The 21,389-nt window shown below is 43.4% G+C and overlaps 1 protein-coding gene across 22 annotated transcripts in view; it reads right to left on the reverse strand.

The window, feature by feature from the left end:
• Positions 1-2,352: 2,352 nt before the first annotated feature.
• The window catches only part of DLG1 (discs large MAGUK scaffold protein 1), a 530,809-nt gene continuing 511,772 nt past the window's right edge, over positions 2,353-21,389 (reverse strand). For all 22 annotated transcript variants that reach the window (XM_077487456.1, XM_077487444.1, XM_077487440.1 and 19 more), the window contains one exon: positions 2,353-3,997. In XM_077487456.1, the coding sequence (XP_077343582.1) occupies positions 3,891-3,997 (107 nt within the window). In that variant the 3' untranslated portion in view covers positions 2,353-3,890. The remainder of the gene's footprint in view (positions 3,998-21,389) is intronic.

Raw genomic sequence — 21,389 nt, forward strand, 5'->3', positions numbered from 1 at the left:
ACAATGTGCTTTTAAAAGCTTCCTCCACAGCATTCTCTGACGCCGTTAGCCCCGCATTGTCTAACGCCCCACCCCCATTTTTTTAAAAAGGGGTTTTCCCAGGCAAGCGGCGGACGATAGGTGCCTAGCACACAAAGCTAGCATGGCGGGGGGGGATATGAAAAAAAAAAAAACTGCTGAGCGGCCGCTGCGTTTTTTTTTTTAAAGTGAATTCAGGCTTTCAAACCCCCCCGAGGGGGGCAATCCCAGCATAAGGAGGCCACAGGCAGGGAGACAAGTCCCCCCTCTTGCTTACCGGAGGATCTGCTGCTTTGCCGAAGGAGAAGGATGAAGTGATTGTTCCTAAAACAGCACTGTTTCCAGCATGAGGCGGTGAGTGCTCAATACAGCCCCCAGTGGTGACATAGGCATGATAACATTATTTACTTAAAGGAGACATTCATAAGAACATTCAAAGATATTTCATATTTCATAGAAAACTCCACTTATCTTCCCGCCGCAGGGTTTTTTGAGGTAAACCCAATCTTTACCCTTCGCGGTGGGCTCTGTAACGTTCAAGAGCAGGGGAACCTAGAGGTCCACAATCCTGGACCTGCAACAGCACCCTGCCAGTAAAACTTTATGGCATTACTACCAAAAAGTACAGGATCCCTGGGTCTAGCTCTCTAAAAAGAGAAGCATTCACAGGTAAAACCTAATTTCTTCAGATATGAGGCCCGGGTACCATTCCATTTGGCCCAAAAAAGGACACTTTAAACTGATCCGGTCAGCATGGCTGGCCCCAGCAGCGATTGTTCCAGTGGAGCTCAGCACAGCACATCTTTACTCGTGACCAACACCTTAGACACTGGCAAAAAAACTGAGGTACACCTAGTAGTGGGAGGGGTTATATAGGGAGTGCACTTCTTGTCTTAGGGCGTGCCAGTGTCCTATTAACCCACATAGTAACTACTATGGCTCTGTGTCCCCTGATGTATGAAAAGAAATATAGTTGGCAAAAAACATATCTTTACAGATATCTGTATTGAGAGAAAATGCAGAATGTAATCAGTGAACTCTCTTAACGACTTAAGGACAGAGCCTCTTTTTGATATTTGGCGTTTACAAGTTAAAATCAGGTTTTGTGCTAAAAACGTACTTAGAAAAAAATATATAATGTTTGGGTGCTCTAAACATCCTAGAAAATAAAATGGCTATGCTGCAATACTTTGTCACACCGTATTTGCATAGCGGTCTTACAAGCACTGCTGCCATAACAATGATATCCCTCTAAACAGCTGATGTATAAAGACAGCGGGCGGTCGGCAAGTGGTTAAGGGTCCATGCACACTCACTGGTTGCTGCCTGGCTCACCTGGGCCCATTCATGCTGACCTACCTGACCATTACACTGATCCCCCTGACATATACACTGATCCCCCGTGACAGGAGACCTCTTGACACTCCTGCAGCTCAGCCTTACCTGTGTAGTGTAGCCCATCATCGATGACCACTTTGAGAAAACAGGCTACACGCACCAAGGAGAGCCAGGATGTGAGAGTGGCTCCGCTGCCAACCCATTTAAACAGAGCGAGCGGGGATCTCACAGTGCCCAGCGTGGCTGCAGTGTCATTTCCATCTCCTCCTAGGCCCGGTACGCCTATGATGGACGTCACACATCTCGCGGTCTCGGCATTGGACCAGTAGGAAGTCCATCATAGGAGCTGGGTCCCAGAGGCAGGACTTTTTGTACATCACTTGGCCGTGAGGGAGAACATTCCCTGTGTAAACGGCTCATGGCTAATAATGAATTTAGCAATATCGAGACCCGGGGCTTTTTTTTTGGGGGGCACACTTGGAGCTCCAGCCCCCATCAGCCCCCTCTCCTGATGCCACTGGAGGGAAGTTTATAGGCTGTTAAAAAAAAAAAAAAAAAAAAGCCCAAAAACCTCCGTTTATGCGCTTCAGTGTGCATGGACCCTACAAGTGTGAACTGCCTTGGCTGTAGTGTAACTTCCTGTACACCAAATACAACAGGTAGAAAGATGAATCAACAGAGAGAACACCTGTTTGAATGGCATAACAGCATGAAAGGCATAACGATCTGGCAAATCCAACAAGGCCATCTACCTACATAATATTGAACGCGGGATTGTGTTTTTTTTCACCAAAGCTGGAAAAATAAGGCTATTTTGGGGAAGGTTTAGACAGAAATCTCTGCCTTGAGATTGGCCCCTCAACACAGCCAAAAATTATTAGACAGTGAGTCCGGAGCAAACAGAACTGGTGAGAAAGAGTCTTACCTACATAGTAATATTACTTAAACACAAACATTGAATATTTAGGGTAAATTAGGACACACTCAACACATGCATATTGTTCCATAAAATTTTATTTGCTGTTCTCCTCTTTCTGACAAATGGAATGAATAATGCTGCTTGTTCATCACAAACTAATGCTCATTTGGTAGAGGTTTAATGAGGCTGTAAGTAGGATATATGTTTTTATTAACAATTTCAAAAATCAAACAACCTATAAGTACCAAAGAATTTTAGTCTTATTTTTATCCACCCCCCAAAGGCTCCCCTTTAAATTGTTGTGGCTAAAGACTGGTTGTTATGGACATGATACATGCAAGCCTGGTGAAGCCTTGTGTAAATGCACAAAAAAAAAAAAAAAAAAACGTAGGACTACTGTAGCTGACATATCACACAGCGTAAAAACATGCACATTGCATAAAAAATAAAACAAAGAGGACTCTTCAGAAGAGAGGAGAACACGCCTAGATTTAATAAAGCGGCTAACCTTCCTTATTCCAGCATCAATTAACACAGCCACTGATGTCTTGTTCATATTTCACATGAAAGGAAGCTCTAATAAATTCTATTCGTCTTCCAAAAAAAAAAAAAAAATTGGTGATAAGAGAAAAAAAATATATTTTTATATTTATATATGCACATGTGCAAGAAAAGTACTCCCATAGTTAGAATTTAAAGAAAGTTTAATATATATTTTATTATAACAAAATAGGCAGTTATTGTGGGTAAAATATTAAAATCTGTCTACTAAGAATACACATACAGCATTAAGTCTATGAATCCAATTCTCCAAATGAGATGTAGGGATGTGATCTCCTGTAGTGTTTATTTACATTAGCGAGGCTATGTTAATGACCTGAAAGATTCAACTGTCTTTTCACAAAGGTGATTCATATCAAAAATTTGTCATTTTAAATTGTGTTATATGCATATGATTAATCAAGTTTAAAAGTCATTCATATAAAGAACGCTGGAGTACATACAATTCAACAAGACAAAACCAAAATAGATCTTATGACAAATGATTGAAGATAACCTTTCCACTGCCAGAAGGTGCTTTAAAGCAGATTGCAGAACCAAAATGTTATGCAATGCAGCAGCGACCAGGCAACAGAATGCTAAGAGAACCTCTGCCTATGTAGAGAACCAGATCAAGTCAAAATAATAGAGAATTAAATACATAGGCCAAACCATGCTGTTAAATGCAAATTGTGCAAAGATGCTCACAATATTAAGACCACTTATTTCATGTAATGTTTTTCATTTTTGAAAATTGTCTATAAAGCTTTTTTTTTTTTTCTTTAAAATGTATTTGCAACTTTCCCTTAAACATTAAGGAATTTTTGCCACTTATTTTCTAACCTTAAATAACTGCTCTAGTTTTTCCACCTTCTTTAAAAACAAAAGAAAACATTAAGAAATCAAATTTGACATTATTAACAATTAAATAAAATATAACCGTGTGAAAGGTGGATGGAAGGGCAGCAAATAAGTGGCAAGAACAGTCCCATACAAATGGGGCCTGCTCCTATGGGAGAAGGTACAGGATGCTGTGAATGGGCAGTGATAGGGGCTCCAGAGTTTTCTTCTTGTTTCATAACTTCTCTTTTGCAGGTATCCAGATGAAGGAGCCAGACTGTTCTTCTATGATCTGTTTCACATGATTGTAAATTTCCTCCAAAGTGTCGCCCTGCACAATTGCTACAAAAAAAAAAAGAAAAAAAAAAAAAAAAAAGTGGCATCACAATTATTACTGAGGTGGCATTTGGTTTTTACACCAAACATTTATCATGTTACAGTTACCACAAACGAAAAAGATTACTTTACCATACCTGCTGCAAAAAAAAAAAAAAAAAAAAAGTTACTTACCGACTCCCAATCCAAATCTTAAAATGTTAGTTCACCTTTACCAAAAATTTCCATAGGCAGATAAGGGGCATCTGTAAATTTAAAAACAAATTGTGCAGCTCTGACTAAAGTTGAAAAATGCCCTTGCTATATGTGTAGGCTATTTATGTAGCTCTTGAAGCCTGTCTATTGTGGGAAGGAGGTGTTACTTTGATTTCTGGGAAAGATTCCACTACCTCCACTAAGAGGATGCAGAATGCCTAAAGTAGGATCAAACTGATGTGCAGCCAAAGAGAAGAATCACAGACAACAGGCATAACTACTTTACCAGGACACTGAGTCAGCACCAGCAGAGGCTGAGAGTCAAGCAACCACCAACAGGTGATGTAACATAACTACCTGAATGGGGAGAACAGAAAAACAAAAAGAACTAGAAAAACTACAATTTCTGGGGAAATTGTGTAAAGTGTTCTTGCCTCCACCTACATTTTGGAAAAAAAAAATCATTCTTTTTTCTAAAATGATTATTTTTTTTAAATGATTTTTTTTTTCAAAAAATTTATTTTTAAATTAAAGAATTTTTCAAAAATGTTTTTTTTCAAAAATGATTTCTTTAATTATTTTTCAAAAATGATTTTATTTTTCAAAAATTATTTTTTTTGAAAATTACTATTTTTTAAATGATTTTATTTTTTCCAAAAAAAATTTTTTTCTTCAAATTTTCATTTTTTTTTCTAAAATTATTTTTTTTCTTTCAAATTTCCTAATTTCATAATTCTCCTCAGAGCTGTGTGGGACTAGCTATAATTCTCCTCAGAGCTGTGTGGGACTAGCTATAATTCTCCTCAGAGCTGTGTGGGACTAGCTATAATTCTCCTCAGAGCTGTGTGGGACTAGCTATAATTCTCCTCAGAGCTGTGTGGGACTAGCTATAATTCTCCTCAGAGCTGTGTGGGACTAGCTATAATTCTCCTCAGAGCTGTGTGGGACTAGCTATAATTCTCCTCAGAGCTGTGTGGGACTAGCTATAATTCTCCTCAGAGCTGTGTGGGACTAGCTATAATTCTCCTCAGAGCTGTGTGGGACTAGCTATAATTCTCCTCAGAGCTGTGTGGGACTAGCTATAATTCTCCTCAGAGCTGTGTGGGACTAGCTATTATTCTTCCCAGAGCTGTGTGGGAGGAGTTATAATTCCCCTCAGAGCTGTGTGGGACTAGCTATAATTCCCCTCGGAGCTGTGTGGGACTAGCTATAATTCCCCTCGGAGCTGTGTGGGAGTACCTATAATTCCCCTCAGAGCTGTGTGGGAGTACCTATAATTCCCCTCAGAGCTGTGTGGGAGTACCTATAATTCCCCTCAGAGCTGTGTGGGACTACCTATAATTCTCCTCAGAGCTGTGTGGGACTACGTATAATTCTCCTCAGAGCTGTGTGGGACTAGCTATAATTCTTCTCAGAACTGTGTGGGACTAGCTATAATTCTCCTCAGAGCTGTGTGGGAGTACCTATAATTCTCCTCAGAGCTGTGTGGGAGGAGCTATAATTCCCCACAGAGCTTTTGTCCACTCCCACTCTAGTTTTGAACATTTCTCCATTCATTCCTATGGGACAAATTTTGCCGCAAAAATGACAATATTTTGTGAACCATTTGGCAAAACGTTCCACAAAGTAATGGCACACCAATCGGGAACAATCGGCACGTTTCGGTATATATTCGGTATATTTAGTGTAAAAGCTGTGGGAGGAGTTAGGGTGGTAAATTTGGCTATAATAATATATATGTGAGATAACAATAAGTGCTATGCAAGAACATTTAAAGTGGTTCTGCACCTTTAAAAAAAATATTAAAAGCCAGCAGCTACAAATATTGCAGCTGCTGACTTTTAATAAATTGACACTTACCTGTCCCAGGGTCCAGCGATGTCGGCGGCAGATGACAAGCAATCGTTCGTCTCTCTGCTGCCCCCGCCGCCATCCTCTGTCAGGGAATCGGGAGGTGTAGCATTGCGGCTTCACTGCCCGGTTCCCTACTGCGCATGCGCGAGTCGCGCTGCGCATCTCTGCTGGTCCCCGCTGTGTCCTGGGAACTGCGACGGTCTTGTCCCCGAAGTGGGTGCAGATACCTGGATTATCCAGGTAACTGCACCCCCCTCCCCCCTGAAAGGTGCCGATTGTGGCACCGGAGGGGGGAGGGATCAGATGAGCAGAACTTCCACTTCAGGGTGGAGGACCGCTTTAATGATTAACCCCTTCCCGCTGAGCGTACGCAGATGTGCGTACTTGGCTTCCGGGGGGTATACCGGGATGATGCCCGCACCTGCAGGCATCATTCTGGTACAGTTTTTTAGAGCAGGCGATTGGCTTTCCAGCCATAACAACCGATGCGGCTAAAAGCTGCTCGGCTGTTATGCCGGAGGAGCGGGAGGGGACCTCCCCCCCCTCCCGCCACTCTTACCGGTGCTCCCACTCAATCGGGAGCCGCTTCCAGCGGCTAGGGAGGGACTGGAATGACGCCTTAAGTGGCGTCATTCCAGTCTCCTAATTGTAAACACGGAAGCGACATCATGACATCACTTCCTGTTTACTCTGCTGCCAATGGCGCCAGATTTAAAAAAATATACAGCATTGCCTTTTTCGGCGATCTGAATACTTTGAAGTGTAAAGGAGGGATCGGGGGTCTAGACTAGACCTCCTCTGTAACTCGAACCTGGTAACCGGAAAACATTTTTAAAGCGTCGCCTATTGAGATTTTTAGGTACCGTAGTTTGTCGTCATTCCACGATTGCATGCAATTATAAAGTGTGACATGTTTGGTTTCTATTTACTCGGCGTAACATCATCTTTCACATTATGCAAAAAAAATTGGGCTAATTTTATTGTTTAGTTTTTTTAAAATTCATGAAAGTGTCCCTTTCCCCAAAAAGTTGCGTTTAAAACACCGCATGACATAAAATATTGCAACAATCGCCGTTTTATTCTCTAGAGTCTCTGCTAAAAATATATATATATATAATGTTTGGGTGTTCTAAGTAATTTTCTGACAAAAAATATGGATTTTAGCTTTTAAACACCAAATGTCAAAAATAGGCTTAGTCATGAAAGGGTTAACAAAAGGAAACGTTGGCAGGTATCCCAGACTCAAAACAAATCTCTCAGAAAAAAATTGGACAACAGGTCCACAAGGTTAAGATCAGGCAGCCTAAGGAAGACCATCTCCAAGATTTAAACTTCAGATCCTAGATATCAGGGAAGAAAGGCTCCAATGACAAAATAGAACAATTCCCCAAGAGTACTGGTCAAGGACCTCGGAAATTGGAGATGATCCCCTTACGCAAACACCTGAAGGCAGAGAGACTAAGAAAGAGGAAAAGGGTGCAAAAAGTAACCCCCACAGTAAATATAAGTGGGAAGACAAACACCCCATACTGGTGCAGCAACACCACAAAACAGTAGGATGAGCAGACCTATACACAAAGAAAAACTGTCATTTTAACTAGAAGCTGACAGGAAAAACACCAGCAGAGCCTGTGCACCTGATCCAGGGCATGGGAATATATGTCCTCTGATTTGCCACAATCCAGTAAAGCATCCACAGCTCTAGAATGAATGGGAGGAACCTTAGCCTGCAAACAGATTTGGGGGAGGGTCACAATGGACCACCGCATAAACCAAGGGTACATATGATGCACCATTAGATCCATAGGAACCGCTTGCAGGTCTTGCCTCAAGTCCAGACTCCAAAATACCAAAAGGGGAGATTAAGGAAGTGTCCCCCACTAGCCCCAAAATGTGAAGGAGGTGGGACTTTGTGACTGTTGGGCAGGAGATTCCACTAACCCCGAGGGTGCAGAATGCTTAAACTAGGATCTGGTCAGCCCTGCTCATTGGTGACCAATAGCTACCAGCACTGTAAAGGCCTAATATAAAACTTGCAGGAGTTGGGCCCATCCAAGAGAATTCTGGCTATCTGATTAAGTTAATCTGACCACTTTCATGGGCGTCCCTTTAGGAGTACCATAATGGGAACATCAAGGAAAGAACAACACAAAATGGTGGACTGTCAGGGCTGGCTTAGCCCTTCCTTCTCTGGGCTGGCTACTCAGCTGTCGGCTAATTGCCAGCTCTCATCTCTCTCCACAGATACCCAGCTGTTCCTGATCCTGCTCGGCTGACCTGCCTACTTAAAGCTGTCCAGCTCACTTCATCTCTGCCTTCGCCTTGGTCACATCACAAGAAACCATCTCCTGCGGTTCTGTTTAAAGACTGTCTTGCTGACATTGCTTCTGACTCCTTATCCTGCTTGCTGTTGCCCCACTTGGATCCCTGACTTCTGGCCTGGCTGATTACCCGATCTGGTAATTGAACTCTGGACTGGCTGACTACTCGATCTAGTTACTAGACTCTGGCTATGCTTACTCTATTTACCTTTTTATTCTTTATTAATAAACAAGTGTGATTTAATTGTACTTCTGTCTCGGTCTGGTTCATGGTTTTTCGGACATGGACATAATGTCCAATGCAATCAACAAGTACCAGTGCCCTTAAAGGACACCAAGGGAGCAGGACCCTGCTAGGGAAGGGAGCAGTGGAAACTGGTCCCAACTGACTCTGGAACGAGGGTATACTAAGAATTAGCATTATCCAAGGTTCAAGAGTTTCCCCGAGGAGAGCGATTACCCTTGTAGGGAATACATTTTATGGGCAGGTTCCTACTAAGACAGTGTAATGGATATTTTGATGAGTGCATTAAAAAAAAAAAAAAAAAAAAAAAAAAAAAAGAGAAATTGAGTAAAATGAAGTAATATGTCCCCCTTTAAGGACATTTATCTGTGCATATATATTAGTGTGTGATATTGAAATTATCATATGAGTATTAATTTCTAATGAGTTTAACACTTTTATTAATAAATATAGATATATTGAAACTGGTTTAGACAACCTTTGGTTGGAAATGAAATCAAGGTTAATGGGGAAATTGGTAAAAATGGAATTAGTTTAGATTAAGATAACAATTTTGTAATTTTACATTTGAGTGGAAAGAAAAAAAAAAGATTAAGATGAGGTTGTTAATTTGAATACAGCTGCAATAATGTTTAACAAAGCCAAGATGGATGGGATACATAAGGAAGTTTTTCTACAGAAATGAAATCTTAAAGTCTGATAATAACTTAATGTGTGGTCCATGATGTGAGAGTAATAATAACATTTAAATATAACAGACCCATCACATCAAGTCCATACACCCTGTTAGGATAGCTGCTGCCTGCAGCCAGTTGGTTTATAGTTTTTGATGGCCAAGTGCTTTCTGGTCCGTCATACATATTGTTGGTCCTTTTGTTTTTATGTATTTTTATTTTTGAAATCCAAAGCAGAATGTGTGGATTGTGAAATGATGTGCCCCTTTTCCTTGTAAGTGCAGTGGGTATAAGTAGAAGAATATTTTGGATTTATGGACATCTCTGCATGACTGCAGGGTATTCTTATCATTTATTATAATATTGCCAGGAAAAAGTTGTCTTTTTGAAACATGAAACTGTTGTTCTTACACAAACAGCATGATAGAAAACAAGCCATTGTTATATTTATGCAAGCTGGACCCAGTAATCAAGGGTTCACTCCGATGTATCAGAGCTGTAGCTTTATGCAAAGTTGCTATTAGACAAAGTTACAGATATTATTTTGGTTGAATATTTAATTTTTAATAGTCTGACATTCTGCACAGCAAATATATAGCTAAGTGTTTGTCTAATGAAAGGTTCAAAATATGAATTTGTTTTGTGTGTTTATCTATGAATCTAACAATGAAAAATGCGTACATTTGAATCCAGCCGCCTTATTGCCTCTATTGGAGGAGGCTGGAGACAAAGAAAAAGCACATGTGTTAAATTGATAACGTGGGAATCAGCTGCTGTGAGCCCAGTGCAGGACACACTCCCTGGAGACCCAGATATTTACCCTTTTGTAGTGTTATTCCTGGTTTTATACCGAGGATAAAGTTTATCACCCAGAAGGATTCCCTGTATTAAGAGTCATTGGATCATTTTTACCCAGCTCAAGAAGCAGAGCTCCATGTTTTAGAAAAGCCTGTGAGCTATAAAAAGAGTATATATTTATATAGATAGTCGAGATATAGAGAGCTTTTGGTTCCATTTGAAGGGCCAGAAGTTTGTTTTTACTTCGGCGGGTAAAACAATCAAGCATGCCAAGTTAATTTGATCGGCTGTTTTCAGCCTTCCAGGTTCTTGCTGAGGTAGCCATACTAACAGTAAAACTCACATATGGAAGCAGACCAGGCGACTCTAAGGATGCTGCATTTACAGCCCCGGACACTTGCTGGGTCTGTGCAACTCACAGATTCCACCCTAGTTCAGGCCCAGTATAGCTGGGATTAATAATTCAACTTTAAGGACCCCAGAACGAGAAGCACAAGTGGTCCACAGAGGGCAACTTCTTACGAAACAAGACTTTGGAAAAGGTGATCATTTATGTTTTCCAGACACACTTTTCCCTTCAGCTTGACACGTGGACCGTGTCATCAGTCACAAGTAGTTATGGCTGCCTTAGTAAATGAGCGTGGGATAGAGCCAGGGTTCTCCACAGTTGTTTTTATAACATACCACTTCTTGTTTTAACTGTTACTAAAAGTGTTACCAAAAGCTGAACATCCCTTCCAGAGATCACAAAAAGATATATCCAGATGCCCAAGTCAGGATCTTACGAGTATGTATTTTGTTTGTATGGACATGTTTTCTGGATGTCCAGTGGCAAATGCTACTGCTAAGGCCACAGTAAAAAGTGTTATCAGAAGTAGTTTTTAAATACAGGGTGCAGAATCTACAGAGAGTAACAGAGGAAATCATTTTTATAGGAGAGTCCTTATTAGAAGTTTTGAGGTTTTATTTTTACACCCCCTACTGTCTACAATGTAGCAGACAAAGTAGAGTAAGAAACTAGAAAAGTTTTGCCTGAATGTTTTATTATATTTTATCAAGCCCCTAAGTGGATGTTGGACTCTCTCCCTTTGGGATTTGGTTTGGGAGTGTGTTACGCACTTGCTTATATTTTGTCTCAGCAGCTGAAGTCCTCCATTCGGATATCACAGAGAATGTTGCTGATCTTTTAAGGTTTTTGACAAACTCATTTATGTGTTTTCTCCCCAATTCCAGATCCTAAAAGTTTGGAAGGATCTAAAACTAAAGCCAGGTGACTTGTGGATTGTTAAGAGACTCAATACAGCATCTATTTCATGTACAGTTTTGCAAAATTTGAAGGAAAAGTTACCTGTATCCACACCAGACACTGTAATATGACTAAATGAAAGAAATCTCTGTGTTTGATTTGTTTCCCTCTTGCGATAACAGTCTAGGGTACTTTTTGATTCAATTACTTTAATTGTAAGGGATATATATATATAGATATATATATATATATATATATATATATATTTGAAAAGTAGTTTAGCCATGTTGAAGTCATATTTGTCTTTTGTACCTCTTTCATTTTATGTAGAATTGTCTGTGTTTACATATGCTGATAAGTCAGCATACCAGCAATTAAGCTACAAGGCCATTCTGGCCACAGGAGTGTACAGCCAGTACTCTGTAAATATGTCTTATCAATCATTTGTTTTTCACAGTGAAAAGTCATTTTGTAATGAAAAAAGCTGCTCAGCTATTATTTTCTCCACAATGGAGTTTTTGCCTCTTTGGCCAGGACTACCTCCACCTAAGCGTGTGGAGGTTCCAAGTTAAAGGTGATAGCAAGTATGGTTAGTGATCAAAATATTGATCAGAAGAGAGGAGACTGTAATGGAAATTTGTAGGTTCTGTACATAATTGTATTCTATTTTATATGTATTGCACAATGCCCTCACTGTGCACACGGCACTAACAATGTTTTCAGTACATGTTTTGCATTCTTCCCTAGTCATGATTAGAATTAGCCTGCCTATGTAACGCCCCTTGTTACCATAAACGTACAATTGTAATATTAATGTGATACCTACGTAATCATGTGTATAAAAGCCTTCAAATGTGTCATAATAAAGGAGAACAGTTATCTGGAAAGATGCTGAGCGTATCTTTTGTGTCTGTTCCCTACTGTAGTAGTTATTAATTTGGAACCACTATAGTAGGGAACAGACACAAAAGATACGCTCAGCATCTTTCCAGATAACCGTTCTCCTTTATTATGACGCATTTGAAGGCTTTAATACTCATATGATAATTTCACACACTAATATATATGCACAGATAAATGTCCTTAAAGGGGGACATATTACTTCATTTTACTCAATTTCTCTCTTTTTTTTTAATGCACTGTTTCCACTATCAAAGGATATTCAAATTGTGTAAGGCACAGTTAAATGTAACCTTCATTTTACCATGTTTGGAAAACAGATTCAAAAATAATTGTGATCGCATTGTTTATCATTAGATTCGTTAACTGGGCACATTTTGTTATAAATGTTTTGTCTAAAAAACTGAAATTGGCATGGTGTCCTTCCAGCTTATCACCAACCTCTCATGCCAGCCACATTCTTTCAGGAGAGCACAAAGGAGGGGGTCACATCTGCGTACATGACACAAGCGATAGAACTAAAGGTTCCAGCATTCACAAACATACTCAAATATATCTCTAAAATCGCTTACATTATTCCCAGTGGTACACAACACATGCCTATCATTCTCTCACTTTCTTTTAACGCTTTTTAATACTTCCTTGCTTAAATTTCTGCTTTCTTTATTTTGTTCCGATATCCTTTGCATCCAATGTATTGTAATACCATACTTCACATACTGTACCTTCTATGATCAGACGGGCAGCTATAGTGCTCATCCCATCTTCCCTCTCTGACAACATATAAAGCATTCTGTTTTAACTCTCATTACTGTTTCTTGACTTTACTAGTTGTAGTGCCTGACCCCAAATTGATGAAGATTTCCATGCTCTCAACATAGTTGGGATCACCGAGTCCGTCAGACCCCGATTCCTCAACACTTGGCTCTCAATAGCCATGCCGTTAAAGCCAGCGATTTTAAAGCAGGATGGAGAATCGGACCTTGAGACAGAAGGTCCTCTCGCAGCGGCAGTCGCCAGGGAGCATCTGCCACCAGACGCACCAGGTCTGCATACCAGGGACGCTGAGGCCAATCTGGGGCAACCAGTATCACTGGGATCCCCTCGGCTTCCACTCTGCAAAGCAGACGTGGTAACAGTTTCAGTGGAGGAAAAGCGTAGAGCAGCTGGTACTGATCCCACGGAAGCCATCAGCGCGTCTGACAGGTCGGCCCACGGATCTCTTGTCTTGGACACGAATCTTGGCACCTTCCGATTGATACGGGAGGCCAGCAGATCCACGTCTGGTGTGCCCCACCTCAGGCACAGTAACCTGAACGTCTCCGGATGCAATGACCATTCTCCTGGAGCCAGCATTTGTCGACTCAAATAGTCCGCCTGCCAGTTCTCCACTCCCGGGATGTAAATGGCCGACAGGGCCGGTACGTGTCGCTCTGCCCACCGAAGTATGTGAGCGACCTCCCGTGCAGCGACTGAGCTTCTTGTTCCCCCTTGGCGATTGACGTATGCCACAGCCGTGGCGTTGTCTGACTGGATCCTAATCGGACGCCCTTGCAGTCTCATCGACCATGTGGAGAGGCACAGCCTGATCGCTCTCAATTCGAGCAGATTTATTGGCAACTAGGATTCTTCCGTCGACCAGAGGCCCTGAGCCGACTGAACCCCCATCACTCCACCCCAGCCGGATAGACTGGCGTCCGTTGTGATCACAGTCCATTTCCGAGGAAGGAACGATTTCCTGGATTGAATCACCGGGGACCTCAACCACCAGATCAGTGAGTCTCTGACTGGCTCACCTGGATCTGTCGATTCAGGGACAACTGAGATTTGTCCCATTTTGTCCAAATCTACTTCTGCAGGACTCTGGTGTGGAACTGGGCATAAGGTACTGCCTCAAAGGAGGCTACCATGAGTCCCAGTACTCGCATGCAAAAGCAGAGCAACGGCCACTTGCGGTTCATCAGCAGTTTTACTGCGGATCTGAGAGTCTGCAATTTGTCTGAAGGGAGAAACACTCTTGATTCCCTGGAGTCCAGCAGCAAGCCTAGGTACTCCAGACGCTGGGTCGGCACAATCACTGACTTTTTTAGGTTCAACAGCCACCCAAATTCTTGCAGGGTCTGCATGGTGATCGCCACATCCTCCTCTAATTCTGAGGCGGAAGATGCCCTCAGGAGGAGATAGTCTAGGTATCCCACGATCGCGATCCCACGTTGCTGCAGCAACGCCAAAAGTGGAGCCAATACCTTGGTAAAGACTCGGGGGGGGCTGAAGCCAGACCAAAGGGAAGAGCCACAAACTGGTAGTGGGCTTCCCCGACTGCAAGCCACAGAAACTTTTGATGCCGAAGGCATATGGGTATGTGCAGGTACGCATCCTGGATGTCTAAGGATGCCAGGGAGTCCCCTGGATGGAGTGCAGCGACTACTGAGCGAACTGATTCCATTCTAAACCTCTGCACTTTTACAAAGTGATTGAGGGCTTTTAGGTCCAAGATCGGACATACCCCTTCCTTCTTGGGAACCACAAACCGATTTGAATAGAATCCTTGGAAGCGTTCGATTCCGGAACCGGTACAACCACCCCGCGATTCAGCAAATCCCTTACCGCCCCCAAGAGGGGCTCCCGGCGAGCCGGGATACGGGTATGCTGGAGGGGAAGAATCTGTTTGGCAGCCAAGAGAGAAACTATCTTGTAGCCTGTGGAAATTAGATTGCAGACCCATTGGTTGGATAACCGGGAGGACCACCGGGCTGCAAACTCCCGAAGGCTACCCCTCCCACCTGAGACATGGGTGGGGGCAAACCTTCATGCGGTAGCACTTATTTGCAGGCTTGCGGTTCCAGGGACCTTTGTGACCGTCCGTGGACGTCCGCTCGGGGCGGACGAAAAAGCCGTTTGTGAGCTGAAAAAGAGGGCCCTTGCCTACGGTGTGGCTCCTTAGCCTTCCTGGCCTGTAGTGTAGAGTAGTGTACTCTTACTACCGGTGGCATTTTTAATAATGTCATCTAATGAGGCTCCAAAGAGCCGGTCGCCAAGGAAGGGATCCGTCAGGGCTTTTTTGGATGCCTGGTCAGCAGCCAAATCAGGCGCCTCAGCACCACAGCTGACACTGAAGCCCTGGATAACAGAGGGAGATTATCCAGAGCCATGTCACAGACGTACTTAAGGCCTTGCACTAGTTGGTCTGCTAGTTCCACGCAGACAGGAGAAGCCTGTTGCTCTACCAATTCGCGGTGCAAAAGCTTTGCCCACTCAGTCAGTGTCTGCGACACAAATTCGGATGCCAGTACTGGTCGCATGGCTAACCCCACAACCGTAAACGAGGAACGAGCCACTGCCTCGGCCTTCCTGTCCGTGGGATCCTTGAATGAAGGAGTCCCCTCAACCAGGATCATGGTTACTTTATTTGACCTGGATACTGGGGGGTCCACGACTGGAGGAGCCGACCATTTTTTGAGAAGGCTCTGCTCAAAAGGGTAACGCACCGCCATGTATTAGGGGACCGAAAAGGTCCGTTGCGGGGGACCCCATTCCTTGTAAATTAACTTGTCAAAATAAGTCAGATACAGGAACACCTTAGGTGAATGTGCTGGCTTGCGGGACACAAAAGGGACTGGTACATCAGCAGATGGATCCGCTGGCTCCTGAACCTTCAGGGTATCATGCACAGCTGTGATAAGTGCTCCAACAAGTGCTTTATCGCGTCCGGACCCGGATGGGGACTCATCCTCACTGTCCTGGTCAGCGTCGTCTGACAAGACAGAGCAGGGGTCACCAGCCTCAGCAGGACCAGAGTCTGTGTCAGAGCTCTCCCCAGAGGATGGGGGGGCAGGGGCCTCTTTAATGCACCTTTCCTCCCACACACCGCCTCCATAGTGGCAATGAACGAATTGAGGACTGCCGTCAGGGTGTCCATGGGTACTGCGCAATCCGCAGGTGACACAGCTGCAATTGCCTGGATTTTGGGGGAAGAAACACCAGTTTCTGAAGCCATTGCTGACCCTACCCTGTCTGGGACTTAGGACAGTGACAGTCCCACTCTCCTTGCTGCCGCTGACTGAAGGGGCTCTTTCCCGCCGGACTCACCACCCTGAGGAGTTCTGCGCTGTTCACAAGTAGTGCCTGTAGTCCCTGAGTGCTCCCAAGTGCAGAGGAAACAAAAGCTGTGTCTTGGCAGCCGCCAGAATGAGCGCTAAAACATTCCAGAAAAGTGCTCAAGCTTCAATAAAATGGCCGCCCAGCGTCCAGTACACAGACAGGAAACACGGAAAATGGCTGTGAGAGCACATGAGCCATGCTGCTGCTAGCAAACACTGAGAAACGTGTTCAGGCTTCCGGAAAATGGCCGCCAGTGTCCTGAATGAGAGATCACTTGGAAAATGGCTGCTGAAGCCCAGAAAGGCATGCTGCCCTCACCCACACCTAAAATGGCTGCCAGCAGATCCATGAGGTACAGACAGAAAAAAATGATAGCAGAGACAGCACCGCATCAGACCACAGCAGACCCTCACAGGCCCCTTCCGGGAGCTCAACACACAGGACCCAGGGCTCTGCTAGCCAGCCAGCCCCCCATCTCAGATGAGAGATGCACACATACACCGCTCAGCGGCCACATGCGGCATCCCCCCAGGGAGGGGGGGGATAGGGACAGGGGAGAGAAGAGAGGGAGGTGAGGGACCCCCGAATTGACTTCCCAGGGAATGCCCAGCTGCTCAGCCCCACCGAGGCAGGGAGAGCTGTACTTACCAGTCCTGAAGAGCTTGGAGCCATTCCATTGCAGAACTACTCACTGATCAGTACAGGGTAGCTGCTGACCCGGCATACTGTGACGCAGACATCAGTAGCCCGGTCATATGTATGCCCTGGAACATAAAAGCTCACAACCACCTCTGGAGCTGAGGTTTCGTCGTGGCCTCCTGAGCCGTAGCTGCGACCTGCACACGCTCGATGACCGGACTGGGGAGACTACAAGGATAAGGGTATCCAGCCTGTCACCCAGCCGGCTGTTGATAGCTGATCACAGGATCATTCATCTTGTGCAAAAAACCAAGCTTCTGCTTAAAAAAGCATGGACCTATGGGCCCGCAGGGTTCCTAGGTCCTTCTCCTTCACTAAGCAAAAATAAAATTGAGGTCTGTCTGCAGACGGGAGGGTTGTTACCAAGGGACCGCCCACCTGGGCGGAACTAAGAGTTCTGAGTGTTGTTACACTGTTATTATAGTGTTGTTATTACAACTATGCCTAGTATTCGCCTAGTGATAAGGCTAAAAACCCATTTGTTACAGAGAGGAGCTGTGTCGGTCAGTGAATATAAGAGGAACAAATTGTTGTTTCTTGTACGTCTCAACTTCCCACATCAGCCTATGCAGGGCACAAGTTCAGAAGCTTATAGTTGACCATCACAGCTAAAGCACAAAGCTCTTCATATCTGTTGTAAGCAGGGCTCAAGTCCTGCGGGAACTCATAGGAATGGAGTTCCTGTACTTCTTTCACAACAAGAACTCCATTCCCGTCAGCAGCTGCCGACACAGCTCGCAATAGTAAGTGGCGCACACCAGTGGTGGACTGACCATTCAGGCATTGCCAATAAGGGGCCCCATGACAGCTTCCTCTTCGATCTACCCGTCAATCACAGCTAGCTGATGGGTAGATCAGGTCCCTGCTGCTAAGAGACTGTATTTAATCAGACCTCTCGTGATGCGCTCCTCCCCGCCGGCCCCTGCTGATTTTCTATCTACTCATCTCTCTCCCCAACCCCCCCCCCCCCCCCCCAGTCTCCTGCATACTTGCCCTGTGTGTCCCGCTGAATCCCCCCCTCCTATCTTCAGTGCCATATGATGAAAGAACCCAGAGGAGCAGCACAGCTATTCTGCTCACAGGACATGCAGGGAGAGAGGTGAGCTGAGGGAGGAACATCAGTTTGGGGTTGTAAGCTGAGCACAATACCTGGCAAAGTTTAATGCCAGGATGGAAGTTTATGTGGAAATATGTGAAGGTTTGGAATAGCAGCGAGTGTGTGTTGGAGCCCTGCAGTTTGCAGCCCTCCAAGCTAACATACATCTCCTAAGCAGGAACACATCATTATCTCCCCAAGCATTCTGTCCAGATAATGTGCAGTTAATTTATGACTTTTCCGTTTAACCCTGCATTATCCAAACTCTGTTCAATGAAAATTGTAAACTCACCACATAAACACTCTATATACAAAATAAAATTCCCCAATAAAGAGCAGAACATGATCACATTTCCATGGAAGTACAATTGAATGAATGCAGATTATTCAGAGAATTACCATATTTATGTTTGAGGATTTTTTTTTTATGTACTAACAGTTAAACTTCATACACACAATACGAAAATTGGATGAAAAATACCACTTTTGAAGTGTTCGTACATATGAGCGTATCTTTTTTTTTTTTTTTTTTGGTGGGGGAGTGGATCTTGGGTGGGAGTTCCCACACTTTTTTCTCCAGGACTTGACCCCTGGTTGTAAGTACTCTATAATGCAGGGACCTAACCTAGTAGTGGAACTATTTTCTCTAAGGAAAGGTCTTTGTAGCCACTGGTGTGCTAAATGACCCAAGGCTTTTAAAAGCAGGTTAAATCCCACAATGCTATGAACTCTGAATCTCAATCATAAATAAAAATAGGAGCTGTAAACCCCCTTTGACACACAGTCACAGGAGAATCACAATCAGACTATGTCCGGGATATTGCCAGAGTGCTTAGAACCAGACAGATAGAATGATCCAGTATTTGGGCAACAGCAGCTAGGAAATTGAGGCTTTGGCCCCACCATACAGAGCAGAAATAGACTCTGCAAGATTAAGAGGCTACCATTAGGCCAAAAACCCTCAAGCAGAAATGCACTGAAGTGTGCTGTTTGAATCTGAGGGTCTGTGTATGAGACCTTAGAGAGGCAACGGTTTTCCTGAGGAAGGAAAATTCTGGTTTGGGCTGTATCCAAGATTATCCAAGTACTCCAGGCAATGTAAGGACCAGAGGGCAAATTATCCAGCTGAAAGTTAAAAAGAAATGCATCATCCTCTGGATGATAGGCTTCTGGGCAGACTTGGTGGACTTTGGTGTCCAGGAGTTTGCAACAAGAGAAGTGTAGAGCTCTGGTTTTGAGATTGTAGTCTAAGGAGAGCAAAAGGACCCCCGTTGCTGAATAGTAGTAGTAGCCATAGGAGACTTCTTTTTGTGGGGTAAAAGCACCTTTCACCCAGTGACTTCATTGATGAAGCGATCAAGGAATTCACCATCAAAAGATGCGTAAAGAGGCTTTGGATCAGCAGACCAACATTTTAGCCACAAAATTCTGCACATATGAACAGATATTAGGGACATTCTAGAGACTTGGTGAATTACATTCTTCCGAGCATCAACACAAAATATGGGGCATTATCTGTAATTACTGTAAGAGAGTGGGGTCCTTAAGAGATGTTCCCAGTCTCTATTCATTTGTCTTGTCCAATTAGCATCAGTCTGGCAAATAGAAATAGCCGGCTGCAGGGCTGGACCTGCGAGAGCCAACGGGGCCTTTCATGCCTGGTACACAGGCAGTTTTTTTGTCATTCAATCCAGCTGGAGCAACTATGTGATGTTAGTACTACTACAGTGATCTCCCCACTGAGCTATTGTTTTCCGAGTTGGTGAGAGCTCTCGTTAACCGATTCTTCCTGGACATCAGCAACAGTTGAGTGTGCATGTTTATGCCATTACATCCATGAGCTGCTGATCATGGGTGCAATGCTTTACAGGCTGCAGTGTAAAGAAATAAATTAACTTTTTTTTACTTGCAAATTGATGTGCTTTAATTGTTTAAAAAAAAAAAAAAAAAAGTGAACTTAACCTTTAGGCTTCAAGCACACTAGAAAATTATAAACTGTTTTAGAAACACTGGACCAAAAATGCTTATGTTTTAGCGTTTTTTGCCAATGTTTAGCAGTGTTTAGCCTAGTGTGCAAGCTACGTTTAGTAGCTTCAACAATAAGGAGCAGGGCTGCTGGCATCCTTTAAAAAAAAAAAAAAAAGGCGTGGTTGTGGGGGTCTGTGGACAGGGGAATTACTGGAATCTGAAAGCCCTCTTTAATAAGCCCACGCCCACCCCCCCCCCCCCGATCCCAGGCCCCCCTCCCAAACGTGAAAGAGTATGGGGTACTCATTCACCAAAAAAGTAAATAAAAACAAACACTTTTTGACAAGCCCTTTATGGAAAAAAAAAAAGAAAAAGAGGGAAACAAAAACCCAAAGTTGCTGAAACAAAATAAAAAAACAAAACAAAAAATACACAAAAAAAACAAAACAAATAACAATCGGGTCCCGATAAAGCCTCCATTGTGCCACCTCTTCTTGGCCTGTTAGGCTGAATGCTAGGATAAGCGTCTGGTATGGATTTTGGGGGTGGGAGGCCTTTATTTTTTATTTCAAAGGAGTTCAGAAATTGTGGAAAACAAACCTGAGACGAACATTAGCACTCTTCCAATGCCTGTAAAAGTGATCCAGTGGCTGTAGAGATAACTGTTGGGAATCGCTTACTGGAAAAAAACGCCGGGATCATGGCTGTAGCCTTAACTATGATCTCTGTATAACCGACTCAATAGGAGGCTATATATATATATATATATATATATATATATATATATATATATATATATATATATATATATATATATATATATACATACAGCAGTACTAAGGTTGTTAAAGCAATCTACAGAGGTGGCCAGAACTAGTCCTTGAGGAAGTCTATTCCACGTTTACACACCTCTTACTGTGAAGTTATTCCATGTGTGGAGGTGGTTAAAGTCTTTTCTTCCAGATGTAAAAAGCATCCCCTTTGTCATCAAAAGACCTGAAAGTGAATAACTACACCAAGTACACTATATGGACCACCTACACATTTCACATGGTGATCTTATTCCCCCTTAAATTGCCTCTTAAGGCTCCACCATGCCTTTTAACCGTTCTATTCCCTTTGTCCTGGAGTAAATTGCTCCGGGACAAGTGAACAACCATTACCCTGAATGGTTTCCTGTATGCGTGGTACTAGGCCTTTTTGTCTCAGCTCCCTTAAACCCATGAACTACCATTGCCAAGTGAGGATCCCCAGGGTGGTACTCAAGGTGCAGACTGGATGGGGTTTTTGCATGTCCGGATA

This window comes from Lithobates pipiens, unplaced genomic scaffold (assembly GCF_037356315.1).
Source record: "Lithobates pipiens isolate NorthernLeopardFrog02 unplaced genomic scaffold, aLitPip1_a1.2 Scaffold_18, whole genome shotgun sequence".
In the NCBI taxonomy this organism is placed as follows: domain Eukaryota; kingdom Metazoa; phylum Chordata; class Amphibia; order Anura; family Ranidae; genus Lithobates; species Lithobates pipiens.